The 26703-nt window shown below is 36.8% G+C and overlaps 2 protein-coding genes across 4 annotated transcripts; both read left to right on the top strand.

Moving 5' to 3' along the window:
* The first annotated feature begins 581 nt into the window (after positions 1-581).
* LOC104232940 (auxin response factor 16-like) lies at positions 582-4178 on the top strand. Of its 3 annotated transcripts, none has more exons than XM_009786217.2 (4): positions 582-764; positions 1311-2491; positions 2914-3812; positions 3910-4178. In XM_009786217.2, the coding sequence occupies exons 2-4, from the start codon at positions 1370-1372 to the stop codon at positions 3977-3979; spliced, it is 2091 nt and encodes a 696-aa protein (XP_009784519.1). In that variant the 5' UTR covers positions 582-764; positions 1311-1369; the 3' UTR covers positions 3980-4178. The 3 variants fall into 3 exon arrangements, with proteins under 3 accessions (XP_009784519.1, XP_070030669.1, XP_009784518.1); XM_070174568.1 differs by having other exon boundaries at positions 582-777; XM_009786216.2 differs by lacking the exon at positions 582-764 and adding an exon at positions 791-1033.
* Positions 4179-9569: 5391 nt separating this feature from the next.
* On the top strand, positions 9570-10025 carry LOC138869084 (uncharacterized). Its single transcript, XM_070146674.1, has one exon. The coding sequence runs from the start codon at positions 9570-9572 to the stop codon at positions 10023-10025; it is 456 nt and encodes a 151-aa protein (XP_070002775.1).
* The last annotated feature ends 16678 nt before the right edge of the window (positions 10026-26703 follow it).

Below are 26703 nucleotides of genomic sequence, written 5' to 3'. Positions count from 1 at the left end.
GTTTGTCATATTGTAACACGCAATTCAAAGCAATAAAAGTTTAGTTTTGTCTTCTAGCTACTGTCTAAGGCATTATTCTCCTGTTCTTTTATCCACTCACGACCGAACTTGTACCGAGTGTCCCATCGAGGACGAGTCCCATTGTCCAATCTGAGAACAAACTTGGTCATTACATTGCGATTGGTTTGATCATTTATTTCGTCTTTAATTCATCTATCTTTTATTCTTAATGTTCGTATTAAATTAAATCACGTATCTTTTAAACCGCGTACAAATCTAATTATTATTCATTTTTTGGATAAACAATAATAATCTTGAATAATGAAAGGATTCTGAAAAACAAAAAAAAAAGGTTTAAAAAAATATAATTGATTGTCTTATTAATTTTGCTATCAATTAAAGAAGTCCAGCGCGTGTGGATACACGAATCATGGAGTAGGATAGAATTATAGAATATGAAAACCCTATAGAAGAATGAGATCCGTTATTAAACATAAATAAAAGTGCGAATTTACTCGTAAGGTTTACTTGGAATCTTGCAAGACATAACCATTGAAACAGCTTCCGCAAATCTCCATTTCCAAATCTCAACTCCCCACCCCCCACCCCCTTTTTTTTTTTTCCAGAAAAAAGAAAAACACAATATACTACTGTAGTAGTAGCAGGAGCACAAGTATATATAATGAGTATAAAGAAGTGTGATAGTGTCAATTTCATAATCAATCAGCCTGCCACCCTCTCTCTGGTCGGCAACGAAGCTTCAGGTGACTGTTGAGTGTATGTGGTTTGTGTGTCTCTTGTCTCTGTCTGTCCCCATCAACACACTCTGTTCTCTTTATCCCCCTACCCCCACTGCACCCACCCCTCTTTCTCTCTCTCTTTTTACTGTTTTTTATGTTGTCTAAATTCTAAGCAACCCTCCTATTCGCTCCTTCTCTTCAAGTAAAATCACATTTCTTTTTTCCCTATTGCATTGATCTGATAACATGGAAGCTCGGCTTTGTATTTTCATGTCAAAACCTTTATTTTGAAGGTAAACGTATCTTCTACCTTCTCTCTTATCATGCTTTTCCTCTTTTTCATTTTCTGAAAAGTAATGGGGTTTCTCAGGCACAACTAACCAAGTCATTTCAAGAGTCTCTATGTAAATTATTCCTTCTTTTAATTTATGGGTTTTCACTAGATATGTAGTCAGTCTAAATTGAACAAATCCTAAAGAATTGTATCATTTTTCTTCTCTATCTCTGTTTCTCTCCCCCTCTTTCCTTGTTTCAAAACTCTAATACTTGGAACCTTTTTTGTTGTTACAGAACGAGATTCGGGGAAAAGTTAGCATTTTTATTTGTTTGGAGGTTAAGAATAAGGGAGAATGATTAATATTATGAATCCAGTAAACAAACCTATGAATGAAGTGGAGAAAGGATTGGATCCTCAGTTATGGCATGCCTGTGCTGGTGGTATGGTCCAAATGCCACCACTGAACTCAAAAGCCTTTTACTTTCCTCAGGGACATGCTGAACATGCCCACAAGAATGTTGATTTTGGGGTTTTCCCTAAAATTCCACCACTTACTCTTTGTAGAGTGTCATCCATTAGGTACTTGGCTGATACTGAGACTGATGAGGTCTATGCCAAGATAAGATTGATTCCATTAAAAGGCAACGAATGTGATGTTGAAGATGATGCTGGATTTCTAGGGCTTGATAAGAATGAGAATCAAGAGAAACCTAATTCATTTGCCAAGACATTGACACAGTCTGATGCTAACAATGGTGGGGGGTTTTCTGTGCCAAGATATTGCGCTGAGACCATATTTCCACGGCTGGATTACTCGGCTGAGCCTCCTGTCCAGACCATTTTGGCTAAGGATGTTCATGGGGAGGTTTGGAAGTTTAGGCATATTTATAGGGGGACACCAAGGCGGCATCTTTTAACGACTGGATGGAGCAATTTTGTGAACCAGAAGAAGCTTGTTGCAGGGGATTCGATTGTGTTCTTGAGGGCGGAAAATGGGGATCTCTGTGTTGGGATCCGGAGGGCGAAGAGGGGGATTGGTAGCGGACCAGAGGTGCCCTCCGGATGGAATACTGGACCAGGGAATTATGCCTCTTCACTGTATCATGGGTTTCCTGGGTTCTTGAGTGAAGATGAGAAGAAGTTCATCCGAAATGGTCAGGCAGCAAAGTCTGATGATGGTATAAGGGGAAAAGGTAAAGTTAGAGCTGAATCTGTCGTTGAAGCAGCAAAACTTGCTGCCTGTGGCCAGCCATTTGAGGTGGTTTACTATCCCCGAGCAAGCACTCCGGAGTTTGTCGTCAAGGCCTCTGCGGTAAGAGCTGCAATGAGAGTCCAATGGTCTTCTGGGATGAGGTTCAAAATGCCTTTCGAGACAGAAGATTCCTCAAGGATAAGCTGGTTCATGGGGACCATATCTTCTGTTCATGTTGAGGACCCCATCCACTGGCCAAATTCTCCATGGCGCCTTCTCCAGGTAACGTCTTAGTCTTTTTTATACGTCCTGGTTTCCATTTACAGACATTCAAATTCTTTATGTTCATTCTTAAGTCATTATAGTTCAGAAAGTCGCATTCTAGTATGCAGTTTGATTGCCTCTTGTATGATAATGTTTAGCTCATCTCAAGTTTAGCTAATTCAAAACTTAAAAGGACAAAACTTCTAGTTTTTGACCTTATCAAGCCTTTTTTTAGTTAAGAATGTCCGCGTTTGATGAAGTGACTTTGGAAACCTTTCTAGTTGGTGTTCGTCTAGAGTAAGTATTTAATAGTCAAAGGGAGGATGCTAAAAGCTTTAAGTCCGCAACATTCCTGAGGTTCTAATAAGAATCAGCAAGTTCCTTTCTTTTTATAGTTTTGTTGTGATCCGCGGTTTCTCATTTTGCTAATTCCTGAGCAGGTGCATTGGGATGAGCCAGATTTGCTTCAAAATGTGAAGAGAGTGAGTCCATGGTTGGTTGAATTGGTATCAAATATGCCTCCCATCCATCTCTCTCCGTTCTCACCCCCACGAAAGAAGTTGAGGCTTCCACAACCCCCTGAATTTCCCATGGTTGGGCAACTCTCGATGTCTTCACTTCTCAACAACCCTTTAAGCCCCAGCAGCCCTTTGTGTTGTATATCGGACAACATTCCTGCAGGCATACAGGGAGCCAGGCATGCTCAGTGTGGATTATCGTCATCAGATCTCCACTTCAACAAACTGCAGGCAGGGCTACTGCCATTCGGATTCAAAGAACTCGAACGTTCTGTCCCGCCTTCTAGACTTCTTAAAGGCGGCAGCTTCATGACCAGTTTTGACAATGATGAGAATATCTCTTGCCTATTAACCATGGGTAATACCTCTCCCACTTCAACGAAACGTAAGGAAACACAAACACCGACGTTCATGTTATTCGGTAGACCAATTCTTACCGAGCAGCAGATGTCCCTGAGCTGCTCTAGTGAAACAGTTGGCAACAGTTTATCTAATGGGAATCCGGAGAAGATGATGAATCTCTCCGAGGGTTCAGGATCAGCTGTTATCCATAATGGTCCACCAGAAAATTCTTCAGGTGAGGTACTTCCTTGGTATAAAGATCAGAAACTTGAATTTAGAATGGAGACCGGTCACTGCAAGGTTTTCATGGAATCCGAGGATGTAGGTCGAACACTTGACCTTTCAGTCCTTGGATCGTATGAAGAATTGTATAAAAAGCTAGCTGACATGTTTGGTGTTGGAACATCAGAGATGCTAAGCAATGTGCTTTATCAAGACTTAACCGGCACTGTTAAGCACACTGGAGACGAACCATTCAGGTGAAGTTCTAACCACAGATTCCTTTATGTTCGTTTTATTCATGTTCACATGGGGCAGTTATTGAAATTGTCCTTTCGCTTTTTTTTGCGCTTGCAGTCAGTTTGTGAAGACAGCAAGAAGGCTTACCATCTTAACAGATTCTGGCAGCGATAACATACGGAGATAGAGACTGATGAATATTGATCCTTGTTAATTGTACAGTTGATTGCTACAATAGTAGTTTCAACCTACTTCCTTTTCTGCTTTGAGTTGTTTTTAAGAGTTGAAGGGGAAATCTCTCCTTCAACCTGTGTTTAGCAAATTGGACACTGAAGACAGATTCAGCTTTGTTTGATATTTTCAATCTACCTGGATTTCATCTTGCAGCTTTTTTGTTGATCTTACAAGAATGCAGTTTTTTCATTCAGCATCTATTGACAATGTAGAAATTAAAAACTAGTAAATGGAACATGATGCTAGATTAATGTGTACAAAACTGAATATGCTGGCGATATTTCTTCATTCTTACATTGTATACGTTCAAAATTTTGAAACTCATCAGTTGACTTGTCACCTACCTCACCCGCACTCCATCACCCTATCCACAGGGAAAAACAGAAAAACAACAACTCCGACGACCCAGTAAAATTTCACTAATGGGGTCTGGGGAGGATAGTATGTACGCAGACCTTACCCCTACCCCGAGGGAGTAGAGAGATTGTTTCCAAAGCCCCTCGGCTCAAAAAGACGAAAAGAGACAATATCGGTACCACCAATAGAAACCATATGAAGAATAACATCATGAAAATGAGAAAGTAATGCAAAGCAAAAGTGATAGACAGTACATAGACTCGGCACTATGGAAAACGAAAGAGTAGTAAGACACAACATTGCCACTGGCTGACTTTGACAAAAATCCTACCAGACTAGCCTCATAAAGGTACAAAGTAAGGAAAAACTCAATTACCTCCTAACCTACAACCCTAATACTCGACATCCACAACTTTCTATCAAGGGTCATGTCCTCGGAAATCTGAAGCCTCCATGTCTTACCTAATCACCTCTCTCCAATACTTCTTAGATCGTTCTATACCTCTTCTCGTGCCCTCCAAAGCCAGCCACTCACAGCTTCGCTTCCCGTATCTTGTCTCAACAAAAAGAAACCTTTTTAGTGTGTTTAAATTTTAGGTAGCTTTGCACTATAAGAACGCCACATTATCCTACCTCCCCCCCCTCTCCTCCACCCACAAAAAAAAGTGCTTGTGACAAAAATTTACAAGTAAAAAAATAAAGATGAATGGTTTGGGGTGTCAGTGAGTGGAGTCCGGAACCCAATTGTGGTTCTTTTGGACTCAAATTACGTAAATAAGTGTAAAAAAATTACCTTTCTATATATAACGCCAAAATACGCCACGTTATACCTTAACGGTAACTTTTACCATTAAGGTATAGCGTGGCGTATTTTGGCGCTATATATACTGACGATTTGACTGACAGGTATAGCGTGCTGTATTTTTACGCTATATGTATAGCGTAAAAATACATCACGATATACCCTTGATTATGGGCCCACCAATAAGTTAAATGACATAACAATAATTCAAATGTGTATAGCGCATATTTAAAGAGTGTCATACATCAAAAATTTCACCCCTCCCCCCCTCTCTGGCTAGCCATTTCCTATATAAAGGGATTAGGATTTTAGGAAAATCCATTCACAAAAAATTCTAACTTCCATTCAATCTTTTCTTCTTGTTAAATTCTCAAGCATTTTTTTATAATGTCTGAAGAGCGTAGAATAAGTTTCATTATATTGGGGGGTGAGGTGATGGAGAATAACTCTGTGAGGGTCATGTTAAATTACCACTTACAATGGAGTACGATAAATTGATATCGTTGTTATGCAAAAAAATGAGTGTGAGGAAACATTCAGTGATACTTAAAGTAACCGGAAGATATTCGTATTCCATCACTCCGCAAGGGGCTGCTTTTTACTCGGAGTTAAACATCTACGATGATGAAACTTTGAGGGATTTTCTGAGGACTCCGGATGAATACCGGGAATTTCTTGTAATCAAAATGTTGGATATGTACGTCAAGGTCGAAGACATTCCCAACAATGAGGTTGCCGGACAGGTTCCGGATGAAAGAGTTTCCCTTGATTTAAACTTATCACCGCATGTTTTACATAATTCACAAGACGAGTGGTATACTTCAATTTTCATAATTCCTTTGTGTTACGATGTACATTTTTGTTCTATTGAATTTGTATTAACGCTCATACATTTAACAGTGGATACCGGCCGGATATGAATTTTACAAATTATGAACCCAAGCATAGTTTTGGTGTGTTGGATCATGGTGGTCCATCCGGTAGTCATCACCTAAATGAAAATGTCCATTTGTCACGACCCAAACCGAAGGGCCGCGACGGGCACCCGGTGCCTTACTCAACCGAGTACCAACGTAACATATCTTTCTTATCATGTTATCATGAGTAAATGAGCCAAAAAAACCCGTCATGAGATAACAAGAATAAAACATAAGGGAATACTCAACATATGAAGACCCAACATGATATACAAACTAATATATGTGACATACGGGCCTATAAGGCCGACATGACCATTAGTAAACTCGAAACATAGGCCGACAAGGCCATACAATTATCCATACACCTGACATATGTCTACAAGCCTCTAAGAGTACATAAAATCATAAAGGTCGGGACAGGGCCCCGCCATATCAATCAATACATATCCAAAGCATACTGACCAAATAGGCAACTCCGGAGCAAGTGGAGTGCACCAACACCTTCGCTGAGCTGATAGCCTACTAGGAGGACTGTCAACCTATCAATCGGGACCTGCGGGCATGAAATGCAGCGTCCCCAGGCAAAAGGGACGTCAGTACGAATAAAGTACCGAGTATGTTAGGCAGGAAAGCATAAACAAGAACAGTAATGTAAAGAGAGAGATAGAGGAGATACAACCTGTAACATCAGAGTGCCTCTGGGGGTTACTGATATGAAATGCATAATACATATATATACATAAACTTTTTAAAACATTCGCCTCTGTGGGCATCATCATCATCATATCGTACCCGGCCTCAAAGAGGACTCGGTAAAAGCGTACCCGACCATCATAAGGTTCGGTAGAATCGTACCCGGCCACGTGGAGCTCGGTAAACCCAACTGATCAGTGGTTGCACAATAGGTGCCGTACCCGGCCGACTATAGCGCGGCTCGGTAGAGTAAAATAGATACTATATATAATGCATGCTAGACTCATGGAATCATCTTCTAAACCTTTTGGAGTGACTTAAGAACATTATGGACATCCCTACCATCAATATGAACCTTAGTAGGATTTAAGGATCATACACACTTGTTTAGAATAATTTTATAAGGAAAGAACAACATGGACAACCTTAGTTGCTAGGAGTAGAGTCATTATGAAATAGCGTATCGTTTATGTTCATTTCATTTTAGACCATGCCAAAAGAAAGAAGAAAGTGCCTTAACATACCTTAAACCCGTTGAGTCCTTAATCCCTTCCAAGCAACTCTTCAAACAAGTCAACTCAATCTATCATAGTATAAGGAGATTCAAAATCAGTGCTGAGCAAAGGCTAAGTCTATAACTTAAGCTAGTAGCTCGTTTACGTAAATTTGGGCAGCATCTCCATTGTAACAAGGGCCTCCTCCAATACCATATACCAACAACAATGACCAGAGCAATCCATCAATACATAATTATCAATATCAAGACACCATATAACAACAACAAGTCACAACTACATTATGACGAGCGGCAAGCTCCGATTGGAATCCGTATACCCCTTATCAATCCTTATAGACTTCTTACTTCAACATAAAAGTATCATTAACATGATAATGAAGTCATTAATCAATGATTCCATCCTTAAACCATATATTTATAACAACGAAAATAATCCACAACTTCAACTATCCTCAATTAGCAACTTTATTCACTAGTTCATGTCTAGCCCATCCATTTAACTTAATCAACATCAAGATAACCTTAGGAACAAGTAACATACCTTATACAGTAATTTCAAGTCAAAATCCAAGTTATATTCAGTTTACAACAACCCTCAATAGCAATACAACACCATAGAAGTGACTTAAGTTAATCCAAGTATTATCTTGTAGTTTATCATCCTAACAACTTAACAAACATATAAGCAAGATTAAGCACAATTAGTAGGCTGTTATACTCACCTTAGACAGCAGCAACAACTTGGAATTTCATCCAAATACAGCCCACAACAATCCTCAATGACAACACAACCTCAAAGAGGTGTTGTTCTTCACTAGAACTAAGTTTTGATGTTGAAATATGGTGTAATCACTTTGGAATCACTTCAAACCCTTGTGGTATATGTTTAGGAGGGTTAGGAGAAGTTTGGAGACGAATATTAGTTGAAAAATGAGCAAAAATAGGCGTCCAAATCGTTTATAAATTGAAGTAGGTCAACCACCGCCTAAGTGGGTCCCATTGGGAGCTGCTTGCGCGGTCTCGCGAAAACACGAATATCTCTCTACTCCGATGTCGTATTGAAGAACAGTTTAATGCGTTAGAAACTAGACTCGTAGACCTTCAATTTGGTAGGTAGAACACCCCATTATTCCAAGTATATTTGGAGAAATTCTCAGATACATTTGACCTAAATTTCAGCAAATTTATGAATGTAACTTGTGATGACCTTTGCCAACTCTTGTTCCACAACTTGCTTGCCTTCAAAATGTAGAAAATGAATATCATACGACTAAAATAACTCATAGAATAACCTCCTTATCATGTAAGAACCCTAGTCTCACCCCAAAGTACATGTTATAACATTCCAAACTTGTCGACTTTTGACGAAACTTATTTTCTTCAAATGGTTTAGCTTCTAAGATTTCCAACCCTCTTGGTACTCGTTATTCATGATCTTAAATATTTGTAACCTACAAGGTAACATGATTAACTTACTTTATTTTCTTCCAAATATAATCTCATTTCCGAACTTACATCAATGACTTACGACGTATTCTCACGTATGAAAACTTGGGGTGTAACACCATCATGGAATTTTATCATATTACGACTTGTAAGTGAAGTGATACAACTATATGGAAAGTAATTATTAATTTCAATAGCTTATTATTTTGTTGATTGTGTAGTGAAACGAGCAAGTTGAACCATATGTACTCACTCAATTGCCCGAAGACGACGTATTAAATCGGGATCTGGTAGATGCACAGAGTGAGGAAGAGAACAGTGATTACGACAACAATGCTGATGAATCTGGAGACGAGACACCCTTTCCTCATGAGGATGGTGATAAGGAGGATAAGAAGGAAGGACCTGATTCGACGAGAGAGTATGCTTCATCCCCCCTAGACGAAGTGTGTACGAGTCCCAAGTGTCGTTTCATTCAAGGGAGATTCCTTACCTTGATAACTTGCCAAGCATGCCGGATATGGAAGCTCTCACAAGGGATTTTGATGAAATTTGGATAGCAATATTGGATGAATCTAGACCAACGGTGCTGGCAAAGGGCATGCTTTTTCCTGATAAAGCGTGCGTAAGCAGGGCTTGTAAAATGCACAGCGTAAAAGAGTGTCGTGAGATGACGGTATGGGAGTCAAGTCCGGTTGTATACAAGGTTGTTTGTCGCAGGTGATTTTGGCCATGTCATTGGATGTTGCGTGTGAGCAAGAAGAAGACAGGTCTGTGGGGTAAATACATTCCCACCCACACATGCGAAATGGACACATTCAACGGGAATCACTTCAACTTGGATATTGACTTGATTTCTCTTGTCTTTATTCCACACATTGAAGCGTCCATAAGGTATAAAATCAAAGAGTGCATTATATCAGTCCACCAGGGACATGGCCATACCATTACCAAAAGAAATATATATCTCGGGTGCAAACGGGCATTTGATATAGTCTATGGTAACTGGGATAAGTCATTTGCAGCTCTGCCTAGGTACATGGCTGCACTGCAGCAGTTTAACCCCGGGACGGTTGTTGAATGGAAGCTTGAGCGGAGTTCGGGTAAACCAGAATGTATATTCAATTACGTGTTGTGGGCGTTTAAACCAGCAATTGATGGTTTTTCGCATTGCTGGCCCGTAATATCCATAGACGGCACTCATGTCTATGGAAAGTACGATATCAAGCTGTTGATAGCCGTGGCAGTAGATGCTAATAGATAGATATTTCCTCTAGCTTTTGCTATTTGTGCCAATGAAAGCCAAGAGATGTGGACGTTGTTTTTGAACCACTTGAAAGAGCATGTTGTCAAACAGCGTTCCGGTATTTGTCTAATATCTGATCGACACGGTGGTATCTTAAGTTCTGTGGAGAACTTGCCTGCATGGCAAGAACCTTATGCCTACCACCGTTACTGTGTGAGGCACTTTAAAGCCAATTTCCAGAAGGCATATCCCAATAAGGATCTGCATGATTTGATGTGGATGGCAGCAACAAACCACCAACAACATAAATTCCGGAGGCACATGGAATATATCAGGTAAGAAGACGAGGCAGCCTATCGTTGGTTAATGCGACATGATACTAAAAAGTGGACTTTGCATGCGAATGGTGACAGATGATGGGGAACTCTGACTACAAATGTGTCAGAGTCTTTCAACGGGTTATTGAAGCCGACAAGAGTATTGCCTGTCACGGCCATGGTGCGGATGTCATTCAAGCAGATAGCGGAGAGATTTGCTGAAAGGTCTGCAGCTCCAATATCATTGATGGAAAGGGGTGTTGAATTTATGCTAGTGCAGATGAAGAGATTTGAGAAATACAGACGGCGAGCACATTGACATTCATTTTTGCAGTATGATAACGAAAGAAATATTTTTGAAGTTTGCACCGCTATCCATCAAAATTGGGGGAATAATGTACATACTGTAAATGCATTTACAAGATTATGCTCTTGTGGGAAATGGTCCATCTACCACATGCCTTGCTAGCATGCCATCAAGTGCTTTCAAAAAGTTGGTTTAAGTATAACCAACTATGTTGATCAACAATATAGTGTTGCGAAGTACCTAAACACATATAGTGGGCAGTTGCATCCAGTAGATGTTGAGCATTATTGGCCGCCTGAACCATTTAAAATGGTGTGTAACAAGTCCTATTTGCATCGAATACAGGTGCAGAAGAGAATGCGTATACGGAACCAAATGGATGTTAGTGATACCATTTATGCACGTAGATGTGGTATATGCTCGCAAACAGGACATGACCGTCGAAAATGTCCTTCGACTGGTTTGGGTGGCAATAGTAATCAAGCTCGTGGTGGGTATTCTTCTATTGTGCCTTACTATCAATGAGTTTATGTTGTAATATTTAGTTATTTTGTTTATGTTGCAAGATTTATAAAATAAAATAATGTTTGTTAATTATGAGTTGAACTTTTCCATTTCAGTTTTTTAATGATAATTAAAAAAAATTATATATTCGAAAGAACTGAAACAACATTGAAATTTCATAAAGCTGATTAATTTAATGTTAATTATGTTTGTTATTTTATATATATGTGTTGTGGTAGAGGTGGATGAAACTGCAAGAACCGCTCCCAGACCCAAACCTAACATACAAAGTTGATGTAATGTTTAAGATAAATTCTAACAAGGTAGAGTTGGAACTGATGAATAGATTATTCGAATATGTTGTCACATTTAGAAGCGGCAGAAAACAACAAACATCTCTCTGGGTGCCCATGCTCGCCCCGCACATATGCCTGTACATGTAGGCAAAACCAGCAGCACCCCAGCTGTAATAGGGTAACTCATCTAGCAGCTGAATATGATGAAAAAATCTCAGGCTGGCTAGGTTCCCCGAAGTGTTCGGGAACAAGACCCCTCCAAATAGAAGAAGCAACAACAACCTCGTATACTGGGTAATATGTATCTCCTATGTATCGTCAGTGATATCGGGGTGGAGTACCTCCGAGTACTGTCTAATAGGGGTTAAAGTCAACCGACTAGCACCCGATAATGTAGTCTCGTCCTGTGGCCTGAAACCGTAAGCTGCTGCAGCATGTCCAAATAATCATCGCGCGACATAGATCTCATAGCAATAGGCAGTGAAACGGCCATGCCATCAATGGGCAGGCCATATAAAACCTCCACATCCTGCAGCGTGAAGGTGGCCTCGCCAATGGGCAGGTGAAAAGTGTGCATCTCTGGTCGCCACCGCTCAATCAACGCCGTGATCAAAGCCCAGTCGAGCTGCATCCGATCGATCTCAATAATCCTATAGAATTTCGTATCCTATAGGCGCTGGACTACACGGGAATGGAGATCTCTGAGCCTAAAAAAATCCCACATGGCATCCACTCTCCTAGCGCGGAGAGTCTAGGACAGTAACTCTCCGTCCCATATATGGGCGGACCTATGATTGCCCCTGTAGCACTCATAGATCACGAGAGTAAGGGCCGGGATGTATAGGCGGCGGCGCGTCTATGTCGTCAACTGTAAATTAAACAACATTAATTGTATGTTTAATATGTAATTGTACAAAGTATATATACTTATTGGGTTCCATGCTCAATATTTGAGGCCCAATAGCACCAAACTATCATGAATATTTATGTGTGTCAAATTCAATATTTTGATAATTTTGTGTGTGTTTGTTTTATAATTTAAATTCTTAATATTAAATTATTTAATTATACAAAGTATATATACCTATTGGATTCCAGGCTCGATATTTGAGGCCTAGTAGCACCAAACTATCATAAATAATTATGTGTGTCAAATTAATATTTTGATAATTTTGTGTGTATTTGTTTTACTATAATTTAAATTCTTAATTTTTAATATGTAATTGTACAAAGTATATATACCTATTGGGTTCCAGACTTGATATTTGAGGCCCAGTAGCACCAAACTATCATGAATATTTATGTGTGTCAAATTCAATATTTTGATAATTTTGTGTGTTTGTTTTATAATTTAAATTTTTAATTTTTAATTATTTAATTGTACAAAGTATATATACTTATTGGGTTCCAAACTCGATATTTGAGGCCCAGTAGCACCAAACTATCATGAATATTTATGTGTGTCAAATTCAATATTGATAATTTTGTGTGTGTTTGTTTTATAATTTAAATTCTTAATTTTTAATTATTTAATTGTACAAAGTATATATACCTATTGGGTTCCAGGCTCGATATTTGAGGCCCAGTAGCACCAAACTATCATGAATAATTATATGTGTCAAATTCAATATTTTGATAATTTTGTGTGTGTTTGTTTTATAATTTACATTCTTAATTTTTAATTATTTAATTGTACAAAGTATATATTTTCATCTACCAATATAAGAAATACTTAAACTACAGGAATTCTACACTAAAATACTCTATAATTTACTACGCTAAAAGGTTCTACATTTTACTACGCTAATAAATAATCTAAACTAAATATAAACAACAAATACATTTAATCACATAATATTCACAAAAATACATATATCATGCTAGTTTCGCAAATAAAATACAAAACGACATGGAAACACTAATATCTAAATCCGGATATTAACAGAAAAAATTATTTTTCAATTTTACATTTTTTAGAACACTAATATCTAAGTCCGGATAAATATAACATACTAGTTTCGCAAATAAAACACAAAACGACATGGAAACACATTCAATCAACTAATATGCATTATTATACAAGTTTCGACATAAAATAAATCGAAATACCTCGATGTAGTATTTTGTGTGAAAATTTGAGTCCGAAAGAGTGAAACCACAATAATACGATGCTCTACTACGATGTGAGACCTACGTTCTTAACATTTTGTGGGACGGGAGGGGCCCACAATTTTTTTTAAAGACGACAATGGGATGGGGGGACCAGAAACTAAAGAAGTAAAAAACTTGGGAGGGAAAGTTTTGGTCGGGGAAGAAGACGAAGGGGATTATTTAATCAGGGGTATAGCGTGTTGTATTTTTACGCTATACATATAGCGTAAAAATACAGCACGTTATACCTGTCAGTCAAATCGTCAGTATATATAGCGCCAAAATATGCCACGCTATATCTTAACGGCAAAAGTTACCGTTAAAGTATAGCGTGACGTATTTTAGCGTTATATATAGAAAGGTAATTTTTTTTTACACTTATTTACGTAATTTGAGTCCAAAAGAACCACAATTGGGTTCCGGACTCTCGGTGAGTGGGGAGAGTCTACAAAATCTATGAGAAAATTAAAAAAATAAAATAAAAGGAAAAGGAAATTGTGTGAATGGCAGAGAGAGCACAGAGCAGAGGTTGCAGTGGAGAGTTGAATTTATCTTTACAGAGCCAACTGGAAGTAACAAGTGTTTGCAGGCCTTCAATAAAGTCAACCTATTAATTAGCAAATTAATTATATATATGGCATATAAGTATATAACTAAACTTAGTTAATTAAGTCGCCATGTGAACATCTGTAAATTAAGCAATCTTTCATAACCCTCATGTTTCAGATATAAAACCTACTTGTGAAAGAGAAACATGCATTCACACTTTGATATTGATTGTTTTCTAATCCTAAGAGCCAGAATTATTAGTGATTTTCTAGTCATACATATTACGAAAATTCACACTTGCAAAACATTATAATGACTATTATAGGTCGTTGAGACAATTCCTTTTGAATGAAATATATTATAGAGGTATATTTTTAGAATTTTTACGACCGAGAGGAATAAGTTATTTTTCCTTAGAGTAAAGCTAAAACTGCAGCATATCACTCCAACTATCAAAACATTATACTCTCGAATTTTGAAGGGTCAACATAAGTTAATTTTACCACTAACTTTTTAAACACTTTTTTTTATGTAAAAAAGAAAAGATCTCCTTTTATACTTTCTTTGAGTAGTTTGTAAGGCTCTTATCTAAGATGACAAGATTTATCTACATTTACCTATAATACCTCATTTATATAATAGGCAGTGTAGTTGCACAATTTTATTTACTAATAAGAAAACTAAAACAGAACATATCGAACCACATTAAATTTTAATTTTTTTTTTTTTTAAAAAAACGTAACATCGATTTTTTTTTATCTGTCTAATTGATCCTAGTCCTAGTAAAACGAGTACAACCTGTATGCACTTATTTTTGTTCAGAGAACATTGATTACGCAATAAAGAAATAGATCAAAGGAGCACTAATCCCAAGTGCAAAAATGTTTTCAACTTTCCAACGATAAGAAAGCCAGTTTAGTGCCGCAAGTGTAGGTAGAAATCAGATATAACAATCGTAAGTTGGAATCCCAATTAATTTGTTAATATTAATTAAACAATATTTTGGGGCCTGAAATAGAGGAATTAATGAGAAGGTTTAAGAGGTTGTCGGTCAAAGAGGCAGCTAAAGGAAAGGGCCGCGGCACCTTGGGGAGTGAACTTCTCTGACCTGCCCACCGGACAAACAAAGATTACGGACTCAAATATAAGTATTTTCCAAAAATATTACACCATTCCACGTCCACATAATGTCGTGTGTACAGCACGCTCCGTACTATACTTATATTTATTTATTCTGAATAAGGTAGTACAAGAATTTAGAGGGAGGTGAAATAGTCAACATCTCTATAATCGCATTCATATATAATAACATTTCATTATAAATGTCAAACTTTTTCGGAACCAATATTCATGTTATGTTATAATATATATTTTCTATAACATCACTTTGTTATAACAACCAAAAATATTTGGAACAAACGAGATTGTTATAGAGAGGTTTGACTGTATAAGAATTTAGAAGAGATTTTAGAATTTGCAGATCTTAGAATTCTTGTAATTCAAGTAAATTTGGACGAAAGGATTATGTGAATGACTGTTGATTTGTTCAGACTTCATTGTGAAACACTTCAAAATTAGTTGCTTTACTGATTCTAGCTAGAAAACGTAAATTTTAAAGTTCATTGTTGAGCATCCCTGTATATTGACAATAATTAGTTTGAGGTAACATTTTCACTTTACCTATTTAAAATGAAAATTCAAAAGATAAATATGAAAAAGATGAGAACGTTACGTTGTTTATCGTGTCAGCATGCATTAAGGAAACATAAGAATTGTAAATTCACCAAATTAATTATTTGACAATTAAGTGAAAAAAAACATAACCGTGTATTCTTCTTTGAGGAATTCATCATGTTTGAAATAAAATGACACTAAACATGACAATTCACAAAGAGTTTATTAAGTTTGTAATACGAGGCATTGACCCTTCAAAAACCTAAACTTGTAGAGTAGGATGTGAATCCTCATAACAAAGATTGACAGCAAAATACCATAGATAATCACTTTAAATGTCTCTGGTTTTTGCTGATGGTTGACTTTTATTTTTTTCAATATTTTGAGTAGGGGTGTACATAGGTCGGGTTAGTTCAGATTTTGTAATTATCAAACCAAATCAATTATGTCGGGTTATTAAATTTAAAGACCAAACCAAACTAATAAATTTCGGGTATTTCAATCTCGGTTTTTTTTTTGGGTTTTCGGATTTTTTGTTTTTTTTTCCGGTAAAATCTTCGTAGAACAAAACATATAACTTGTGCTTAAAATATTTCTTTAATCCTAGTAAGATACAAGTATATAAGGTATTTTCAAGAAAATAATACAAAATGAGATGTGTCATGACATTATCCTAAAATATTCAACAATAAAGACAATAAAATTATGTAATATAGATATTGTTAAGTAAAAAGCCATAATAAAAATAAACATAATCTAAAAGTAGTAAGTCATGCTAAAATAAGTAGACTAATAAGGGAGTATTAATTACATGACTAAATGCTAAAGAAAAAATAGCTTATGCATTTTTATCTAAATTATTGCAAGACAAAAAATATATATTCAATACATTACCTTTCGTAGTATTGAATTGAATGTCTTTTGTTAGCATTAGTAATGATTTGATTTTGGTTTGAGCTTTTGTTAGCATTATTTAAGTTACTAATATTAATGTCTATAAAACTTATTGGAACATTCAAAAGTTCTAAGTCCAACCTTGAAATAATACCTTAAAAGATAAAATTATGAAATTTTTTATTTTTTTTTTATAAATTACATCACAATAAGTATATTTATCTATTAATTATATCTAAAATTTCTATATATGTAATGTCAGATTGGTTTGGTTTCGGTTTGACTTTCTTTAGTTAAAATCAAACCAAATCAATTATGGTCGGGTTTTTTTCAACACTAAACCAAATCAAACCAAACCATAATCGGATTTTTTTTCTCGGTTTGACTCGGATTATCAGGTTGGTGCAGTTTGTTGGTTTCCTTTGTACACCCCTAATTTTGAGTGTCTTGTTTTGTCTATTTGACCATCTTGCTTAAACTATCAAATCATGAGCGAATTAATTCTTAACAAAAAATCTATTTTAAGACACAAAGTATATGAAAATCTAATATAATTCCAAAGATAAATTTGCATTCAATTAATTTAAGTTTAAAAAAGGAATTTTCGAAATGGCGTGATGCCCATAAAGAAAGGGCAAAATATGGGACCCGTAAACATTATCAGTTTTGACAAAACAGTGACAGACAAATAGAACAAGCAAAGCCAGAAGCCAATATATGGATCGATCAAATAACTTTCTTAAAAGAAATATTTCTTTTTCTTTTTCGTATTAGTTGGATGAGAAAAAACAAATATAAGTAGTGTATTGGTTATTACTACAGACATACGACACAATCTTCATACACGGAGCTCGTGGGACCCATCCAGCAAGGGTCACGTGATTGGTTCCTATCCACCCCTAGGTGGGGGGTGGGGGTGGCAGCGGTGGTCAACCCCACTTTGCGCTCCGTAACAAGCTTTGCGCCGTGTTGATGCTCGGGCTTTCTCCTCTTTGTCTCCTCTTTCTTTGTTATATTACTTTTTACCCCTTTACTTTTCCAAATATTTCCTCCTCACCCCCCTCTACTTCTTTTCTTTCCCCTCCATTTCCCCCTTTTGTCTTCATTTTCTCTATTTCTTTCATCCAGTTTAATCTTCGATAAAAGTTAGTAATAAAAAAAATACATTTTTTCATTTTTAATTGTACCTGTTAATATAAAGAACACGGCTCTAAACACAACTGAAACTAGAAGGATTTTAAAGAAGAGATCTTGTGGATGCAAGACTTTCTTTATTAACCATTAGGACTAATGCCTTATTGGCATTGTTGAGTTTCTTTTTCTTTTTAGAAAGGTATTAAAAAAGGGTGAATGGGAAATGGAGGGAAATGAAAATTTTGAGTAAAATTTTAAATTTCTCTTTCCTTTTAATGAGACATTGTCCCTCATTTGTAGAGGAAAAGGAGTTTGGTGGGTTTATATACAAATGCACTTCATGTAGCTCTTAAAGAGTTAAGAAGAAGGCAAGCCTCGCGCCGTCGTCGTCGCTCGCTCGCTCGGCTCGGCTACGGCTACGGCTACGGCTACGGCTACGGCTACGGCTACGGATTCGGTCAAATGATTGATTGATTAATTTTTTGGACCAAATTTATTTGTTAATAGTAAATATTAACATAATAATATCCGTGTTTGTAACTGATATGTTCCAATCTGTGGATTTGTGCGTCTCCCACCATTGCCAAATGCTTGCTCCATAATAGCAAGTGATTACTCCATTAGTTAGCAGCCTGGTGCTCCGTCCACCATGGCCAAGTGCTCCACTAAATGAGTGGCAGCGGGTCAGTGTTTAGCAGCTAACTGCACTATAAATAGATGGTGCAAGCAGCTTGTTGAAGACACACCAAAACAGAATTGAGAGCTATTGATCTTCTCTTCACCGAAAACTCAACGTTGGCTATAATTTGCATTCCTTCCTCTCAGAATTTCCATTTGACTTCTGAGTTTTCCTCCCTTGTTCTGCATTGTTTTAAACTACAAACAAAGCATCCGTAAGTGTGATTTGCTGCCGAACTTTGTATTCGCTGAAACACTGGGGTTTGAAGTACCGCTACACCAGTGTGTAATTCGTTCTATCCTGAGAGGAAATAATCCATAACCTTGGGTACTAGGAGGGGATTAAATTCCTTAAGGAAACACTGTGAATTCAGTGGGCTCGAATTAATTTCTGTTTTATTTAAATTTACATTTATAAGCTAACGTTCTAATTTTCAGAATCATTATTTACAAATACATGCAGGATAATAACATGCATGAGGTTATTTTATTTTATTTTATTAATTTTATTTTTGACAGAAGGCATGAGGTTATAAGTAACATTGATATTGTGAGTTTACGAATAAAGTTGAATGAATCATCTTAAAAGTTCAAGATTCATTGTTTGAAACATATCTTCCTTGAATAAAGTTTGTACATATGCAAAAGAACACTTTAGATACATGACTCTTGACTATGAATATCCAATGACGCAGGGGCAGATTTACCTTATCCCAAGCGGTGTCACGTGACACCGTTTTGTCGGAAATATTTACTCATTATTTATATGTAGTTCAAATGAAGAAACAAGAAAAAAGTTAACATAGAACAAGTGACACCACTTGTCACAAAGGGGCGTCTAGCTTAGCTGGTCGTAGTCTGAAGATTTTCACACGGGACGTGAGTTCGAACTTGCTTATCCTCAATATATGTTTTAATACATTTGTACTACTTGACTAGCACAATAACAACAACAATAAAATATGCTGCATTGTAAGTTGTGTGTGTGTGTATTTTTTTTTAAATATGATATTATTACAGTAATTTATTTATTTTTCACGTCTAAAATAGTGACACCACTTACAAAAACTTCTGCGTACGCCACTGCAATAACGATTCAAGTATAATTAAATGTCTTGAAATATTATCTAAAAGGTTAATAACAGATAGTTTATTGATCAAATTATTGTTTAAACCACACTTTTCAATATTATCTCCAACTTACTATTTTTAAAGTTGCACCATTATATTGAACAAATAGCCCAAAATAGGAAAAGAGGGTTCATATGGCTCTTGCAATCAATCTTTATCGACCAAATGCGTGTTGAGGAAATGAGTAACCATAATATATACTTCCTTAAGATCGCCTAGCTAGAAACGATGAATTAGATCAATCCTAATAATTCAATTCTTATTGTGCTCAAAGAAACACTTACCAAAGTTAAGGGGTCTAAGTCTCTTTTATCCATTTGTGAACCACTAGTCTTAGGAAAAAGTGTACAGGCATTCAATAACATGAAAGCCTTCATTAAGACACACATTAAATAGTAGACCATTGATTAGGGGCACTCACATTTGAAACTTGAAAGAGTCGTGCAAAATAAACAAAAAACGCAATTAAGAACATCTTATATAATTAATGCAACAAAATATTACTATGACCAAAGTCCTCATTACAAGGAAAGGAAAGTTGTGCACGAGGAGAAAGCGTTGAATATGAGAAATTTTTAAAAAGTCATTACAGAATTTCATGCATGAAGCTGTTCTATATGTTTATTAAATTATTATTTTTTTAAAAACAAAAACAAAGTAGTACTATAATTTTCAGAGACCAAATTGCAAGATCCGAGGCTTCCAAAGAAATGTTTGGAAGCCACTAATAAAGAGTCAATAGTCAGCCCTTGATATCTGGTTTTTGTTATGGAAATTTTCAAACCTGTGCTACTCTTTCGTTTTACCCTCTTTGATTTTAGGGTTTCGACTTTATTTTATTTTGTCTATAGTACTATAGACTTGGAAGTTTGCATGGGAACAGAAACTTTTATAAAATAAGAAGATTAAATTTGTGCTGTTTTTCTTGATTTCATGACATAAAACACACATTACATCAAACAACATTGTGCTTTGCAATACGGCATCCTATGCTTTCAAATTTTCAAGCTTTTAGATACCAGCTAACTAAAGAAAGACTCAAGAATTTAAAATACTACTCCCTCCGATCTTGTTTACTTATCAGTGTCATTCTAGAAAATCAACAAAAAATTAATTTTTCATTTTTTTATCATTAACATTAACAGAATGAGTATTTATTGGAGAGAAATTAGCGCAGTGAAAAATCAAAGCATAAATAAGGATAAATTGATCAATTAACTCTTATTATTACGTAATATTCTTTAAAGGGTTTGTAAAAGGCTAATATGACAAGTAAATAGTAGTACCAAATAAAGTAACAAAAAAAGTGAGTAGGTTGGATTTCTTTGTTTTTCTCAATTGAAACAAAAGATGGAAAAGAAAAAGAAAATGAAACACTCGAAGGTTGTCAACATAACTTCGAGAACAAGGAGAAGATACCATTAAGTAAATCTCAAAAACATATTAGCAAAAAAAAAAAAATTACATTACGTTTGAAATTGATTTTTGTTTATCGTTGCGGCTCATTAAAATTAGACAACTAAAAAATGCAACATTGTTAGATTATCCAGTATCCTAGCTTTGAACTCCTGAAAATGTAAATTTTCCCACTGAATTCGAACGTTAAAATTTTAATAGGTGGTCATTCAACTTTGTGTTCATTACCCAAAAATTATTTTTCTTTCATTTGTTACGTAAAAAATTTAAAGTTGTGTACGAAAGGTACAAAATAAATCATATTGATAAAAGTACCATGTGAAATCTTCGGTTTTTCCCCTTCCTCGATCCCTATCCCATAGGTTAGGTACAGTGTTTGAATCAATAGAGAACCTTTTCTTCTGTATGAATCGATATTATTCCATTCCAAATCCTTCCCGATACCTCCCAAGGAAAATCTCGAATTTGGATCCCAAATTGACGGGTTAGTGTGAGCTTATCCATGCGGTTATGCACTCTTTGAATAGGAATCCGTTTTCTGAAAGATCCTGGCTTTCGTACTTTGGTGGGTCTCCGAGATCCTTTCGATGACCTATGTTGAAGGGATATCTATCTAATCTGATCGATTGCGTAAAGCCCGCGGTAGCAACGGAACTGGGGAAAGTATACAGAAAAGACAGTTCTTTTATTATTCAAAAGTCACTTTTTTTTTACACAAAAATCATTTTACTATGCTCTCATTATCACAAAATTACTTTGACAAGATTTTACAAACTTTTCACCTGAAAAGTCTATTATGCCTGATGGGATATTGATGAAGAAGAAGAAGAAGAAGAAGAAGAAGAAGAAATTTTTTACAGCTAAGCTAAAAAAAAACTAGGGCAAGATAAAAAGCTTAATTCTGATTGATAATGGTAAATGATAATTAAAGGTATATATATATCACCCACTCAGCTGCTATAGGACAAAATACCATAACTAACTGTGATGGACTAAAAGGTATTCCCAAAAAATAATTCCTGAGCCTAATTACAAATATGTAAACTATATACTAAAACTTATAAGGGACTAAAGTGTACTGACTAATAACTTTGGCTAGCTTGACTTCCTAACTAAATTAACGGTAGAGTTCTTTCCTTAAAGCCTCAGGTACATGCTCCGCAAGCACAACTTTTCTATCTCGTATCAGTCCTTCCCCGTTAAAATCTTCCTTATCCTCAAGGAAGAAAGTGGGAAATCGAACCTTGAGTGCCTGATAATCTTCCTATATGGCCTGTTCTGGTGGTAGATCATTCCACTGAATCAACACTTGTACTACAACCTTGTTACCTTTCTGAATCATACGTCGCTCCAAAATTTTGTCAGGTTGAGGACAATACAGACTGAAGAGTTCTAAGGTAGGAGGGTGTGAAATGCTATCTGGAAAATCATAACATGCCTTGAGTTGGGACACATGAAAAGTGGGGTGGAGCAATAGTTGAGGAGGTAATGAGAGTTTGTATGCGACAAGTCTAACTTTTTGTAGAATCTGATAACGACCATAGAATTTAGCTGATAGCTTGGAGAAATGTGTGGAGGACATAGTGACCTGTCTATAGGGTTGGATCTTTAAGTAGACCCAGTCTCCTTCTTTGAAAACTCTGTCAGACATATGTTTGTTGGCCTGTTCTATCATCCTTTGTTGTGCCCTTTGCAAGTGGTACTTGAGCAGCTATAGTTTGAACTCTCTTATAAGCAGGATCCTGTCTACTTCCTCTATTGTAGAGTCACCATCCATGTAGGGCAAGTGAAGAGGGGGAGGTTGTCCATATAAAGCCTCATAAGGATTACATTGTATGGTACTATAGAAGGAAATGTTGTACCATAGCTCAGCTGCAACCAAGTATTGGAACCAGTTTGACTGTGAGTCTGAACAAAACATCTATGATAAGTTTCTACGCATCTATTGACTACCTCTGTTTGGCCATCCGTTTGAGGATGGTAAGCTGTGAAAGTATTGAGGGTGACCCCAAACATTGCAAACAACTCCTGCCAAATTTTGCTTGTAAAAATTGGGTCCCTATCACTGATAATATCCTCAATCATACCATGTAGCTTATAAATTTGATCAAAGAATACTTGTGCAAGAGAACTGGCTGTGTAGGGATGGGACAGACCTAAGAAATGAGCATCCTTAGTTAGTCTGTCCACTACTACCCAAATGACTGACTTCCCCTTTGATTTTGGCAATCCCTCTATAAAATCCATACTTATGCTGCTCCATAATGAGTCTGGTATCTTATTAGGTTGTAGTAGCCCAGGATAAGGAGAGTTATCATATTTGTGCCTCTGGCAGATGTCACAAACTTGACATACTATTGAATGTCTTCTCTCATCTTTTTCTAATAGAACAGGGCTGCCACTATTCTATATGTGGCTTCCATTCCTGAATGTCCCCCCATAGTTGAATTATGCCAAACTTGCAGGATTTCTTTTCTCAACTGCTCATCAGGACCAATCATTAGCCTTCCATTCTTTCTGAGCTGCCCATAGTTGAAAGAATATCCCTTGCCTTCCTGCTCTCTTTTCATCAGAGATTGAATCCACTATTTCAATGAGGGTTCCTTTTTCTAGCTTAACATAATTAAGTTTAGTAGGTCAGTCTTTATTGTGGATAAGGTTAATGCTGTTAACTCCACTAGAGGTAACCTGGACAAGGCATCAACAACCTTATTCTCCTTCCCTTTCTTGTACTCGATTGTAAAATCATATTGCATGAGCTTTGTAATCCATTTCAATTGTGTTCCTGTATGCAACTTCTGTTCAAGTAGGAACTTTAAGGCCTTCTAATCTGTTTTCACAATGAAGGTTCTCCCAGTCAAGTACTGAGACCATTTAGTCACAACTATTACAAGGGATAGCAGTTCCTTGTCATATATAGAAAGTGCTTGGTGCTGTGTTGATAGGCCTTTACTAAGGAAAGCAATTGGTTGCCCCTTTTATATCAAAATTTCTCCTATTCCCACATTGCAGACATTTGTCTCTACTATAATAGGGCAAGGAAAAATCAGGTAGAGTCAGTATTGGGGCTGTGGTGAGTTCCAATTTGAGTTTTCTGAAGGCTTCATTGGCTTTTTCAGATCAATTAAAGCCATCTTTCTTGAGTAGATTAGTCAAAGGTTTGCTAATGACTCCATACCCCATAATGAACCTTCTATAGTATCCAATCAACCCTAGGAAACCCCTTAGTAGTTTGTCAGAAGAAGGTGTTGGCCATGATTGTACTAATTCTATCTTCTCAGGGTCTGTCTCTACCCCTTTCGCTGAGATGTAATGCCCCAAATACTCGACTCTATCAGCAACAAAAACACACTTATTCCTCATTACCAATAGTTGATGTTGTACCAGTAAATCAAAAGCAATCCTCAAGTGGTTCAGATGTTCCTCCAAGCTTTTGTTGTAGATTAGTGTTGGCCCAAGTGAAGGTTAGTTTTGAAGATTGACAAAGGAAGCTCAGGCATGAACCAGGTCCATCCCTCAGGTGCACAAAAACGGGCAGATTCGAGCATGTGGGATGCATGTGAAGGAGATAAGCTTAACTTGGTGTATTTAATATCTCCTGATCGAAAAGGTTGCATAATTGATAAGGAGAAGGACTCCTTAATCAAAGAGAACACTATCCAAGATAGGGAAGAAGTTAGAAGTTGAAATCAACTAAAACTCTTCCACCAAGGAAGAGTTGCATCAGAACTCTAGTTATTTCTTCATCTACTAACTCTATAAATTGTAAAATGTTCTCACATTACAATTGTTTCACAAAAGCGCAGAAGTTAAACGTGAATTGAGAGCAAAATAACAAGGCTTTTTGCAAGCAATTCGTGTGTGGTTCAAGTGCGCAAACCTGAAGCTGCATGAACCAGATAGAAGAACCAGCTCCAAGTGTCTGTCTTTTATTCTAGTTCAATTGTAGTAGGTGTTTTCATATTGTACCTTTCAGCTTTATCTAAAAGCAATTGTAATAGGTACTTTGAGTATTCAAGTTAGAGTTAACTTGAAGTTGTCGCAATAGTTAGAGGTTGTGTGCTATAATGGGATTAGAGGTAATTCTTAGGTTTACAAATAGTTTTATAATTGTTGTTTTGGCTCAGTGATTTAGTGAAGTGTTGGGAAAAATCCTACTAAGTAGTAGGTCGTGGTTTTTTCACCTTTTGATCCAGGTGTTTTCTACCTAAAAATACTTGTGTTCTTTACTTTCTACATTTATTATTTCGCAACAGTAGCAGAAGGTACACATAGAAGAACCAGGTCCTTCTATAATCAGTTTAAGAGAAAAATTGGTCACCACAGAAATTACCCCCTTCTTGTGTGGTATTGAAGTATAAAACATCAATTGGTATCAGAGCAGGTTATCCTTGAAGAGGATAACACCTTAGGAATAGATCAAGATGAGCGCACTACCTGGAAACTGGGAAGGGTAATCCACTGATAGGCCTCCACTTTTTAATGGCCAGTACTACTCTTGGTGAAAAAATAGGATGAGAGATCACATCATCGGAGAAGACTATGAGCTATGGGACATTGTCACTGACGGTCCCCTAGCTACTATGAAAAAGAATGCTAAAGAAGTAGACGTGCCAAAAACAAGAGCTGACTGCAATGCTGAGGACTTGAAGAAGTGGGAAAAGAATGCTAAGGCCAAGATATGGCTTGTGTGTGGACTTGATCCATACGAGTGTAGTAGAATTCAAAGTTGTACCACTGCTAAGGAAATCTGGGACACTTTGCAAGTGGCTCATGAAGGAACACCTCAAGTGAAGAGGTCCAAAGGAACATTGTTGTCAATATAAGAATTTCACCATGAAGGAAGGGGAAACCATCCCAGAGATGTATACAAGGTTCACCACACTGACAAATGAACTTAAGTCTCTTGGAAGGGTTATTCATGAAGAAGACAAAGTTGAGAAGATTTTGACAAGGGTTCTGCCAGTCTCTTGGGAAAGCAAAATCACTGCTATTCAGGAATCAAAGAACATTGTCACTCTTAAGTTGGATGAGCTAATTGGAAATCTCACTCCCTATGAACTTAGAAGGCAAACCATGAAGATGGATGCACCCAAGAAGGAAAGGAGCCTAGCTTCAGAATTACTTAAGGTGTTGATCTAGAGGAGGATGAAATGACCATGATCACAAAGGACTTCAAGAAGTACCTAATGAGAGGAAAGTGTCCTTCAAGAAGTGGAAGCTACGGAAAACCAAGGGTTCTTGAAAAACAAACCAATGAGGGGTGTTACAAGTGTGGGAAGACTGATCACCACATCAAAAACTGCCCTCAATGGGAAATTGAATGGAAGAAGGAAAGAGCTGAATGAAGGAACAAGTTCAACCCAAGAAGAATAAAGGATCAACAAAAGTTATGGTTGCTGCCTGGGGAGAAAGCTCAGATGAGGTCTCGGAGGATGAAGATGGAGATGAACAAGCACTTATTATAATTGGAGAATCCGATAAGGAATCTGAGGTAAGTATAATTCATCTCAAAGACAAGATTCAATTTTTGTCTAAAGAAAGCCTATCTGAGTTACTCCTGGATTTCATTAACGAATATGAGGATCTAAACAATGAAAATGAACAACTGTCTAAGGAGTGTGTGATTTTGAAAGCTAAGTGCA

This window comes from Nicotiana sylvestris, chromosome 5, assembly GCF_000393655.2.
Source record: "Nicotiana sylvestris chromosome 5, ASM39365v2, whole genome shotgun sequence".
NCBI lineage: Eukaryota > Viridiplantae > Streptophyta > Magnoliopsida > Solanales > Solanaceae > Nicotiana > Nicotiana sylvestris.
This window is presented reverse-complemented; position numbering and strand designations above follow the sequence as displayed.

Excerpts from the sequence above, each read along its gene's own strand:
- LOC104232940 (XM_009786217.2), top strand. The coding sequence starts at position 1,370 with ATGATTAATATTATGAATCCAGTAAACAAACCTATGAATGAAGTGGAG. Across the intron at positions 2,492-2,913 it reads CTCCATGGCGCCTTCTCCAG|GTGCATTGGGATGAGCCAGA; the intron begins GTAACGTCTTAG and ends ATTCCTGAGCAG. Across the intron at positions 3,813-3,909 it reads ACTGGAGACGAACCATTCAG|TCAGTTTGTGAAGACAGCAA; the intron begins GTGAAGTTCTAA and ends TTGCGCTTGCAG.
- LOC138869084 (XM_070146674.1), top strand. The coding sequence starts at position 9,570 with ATGGACACATTCAACGGGAATCACTTCAACTTGGATATTGACTTGATT.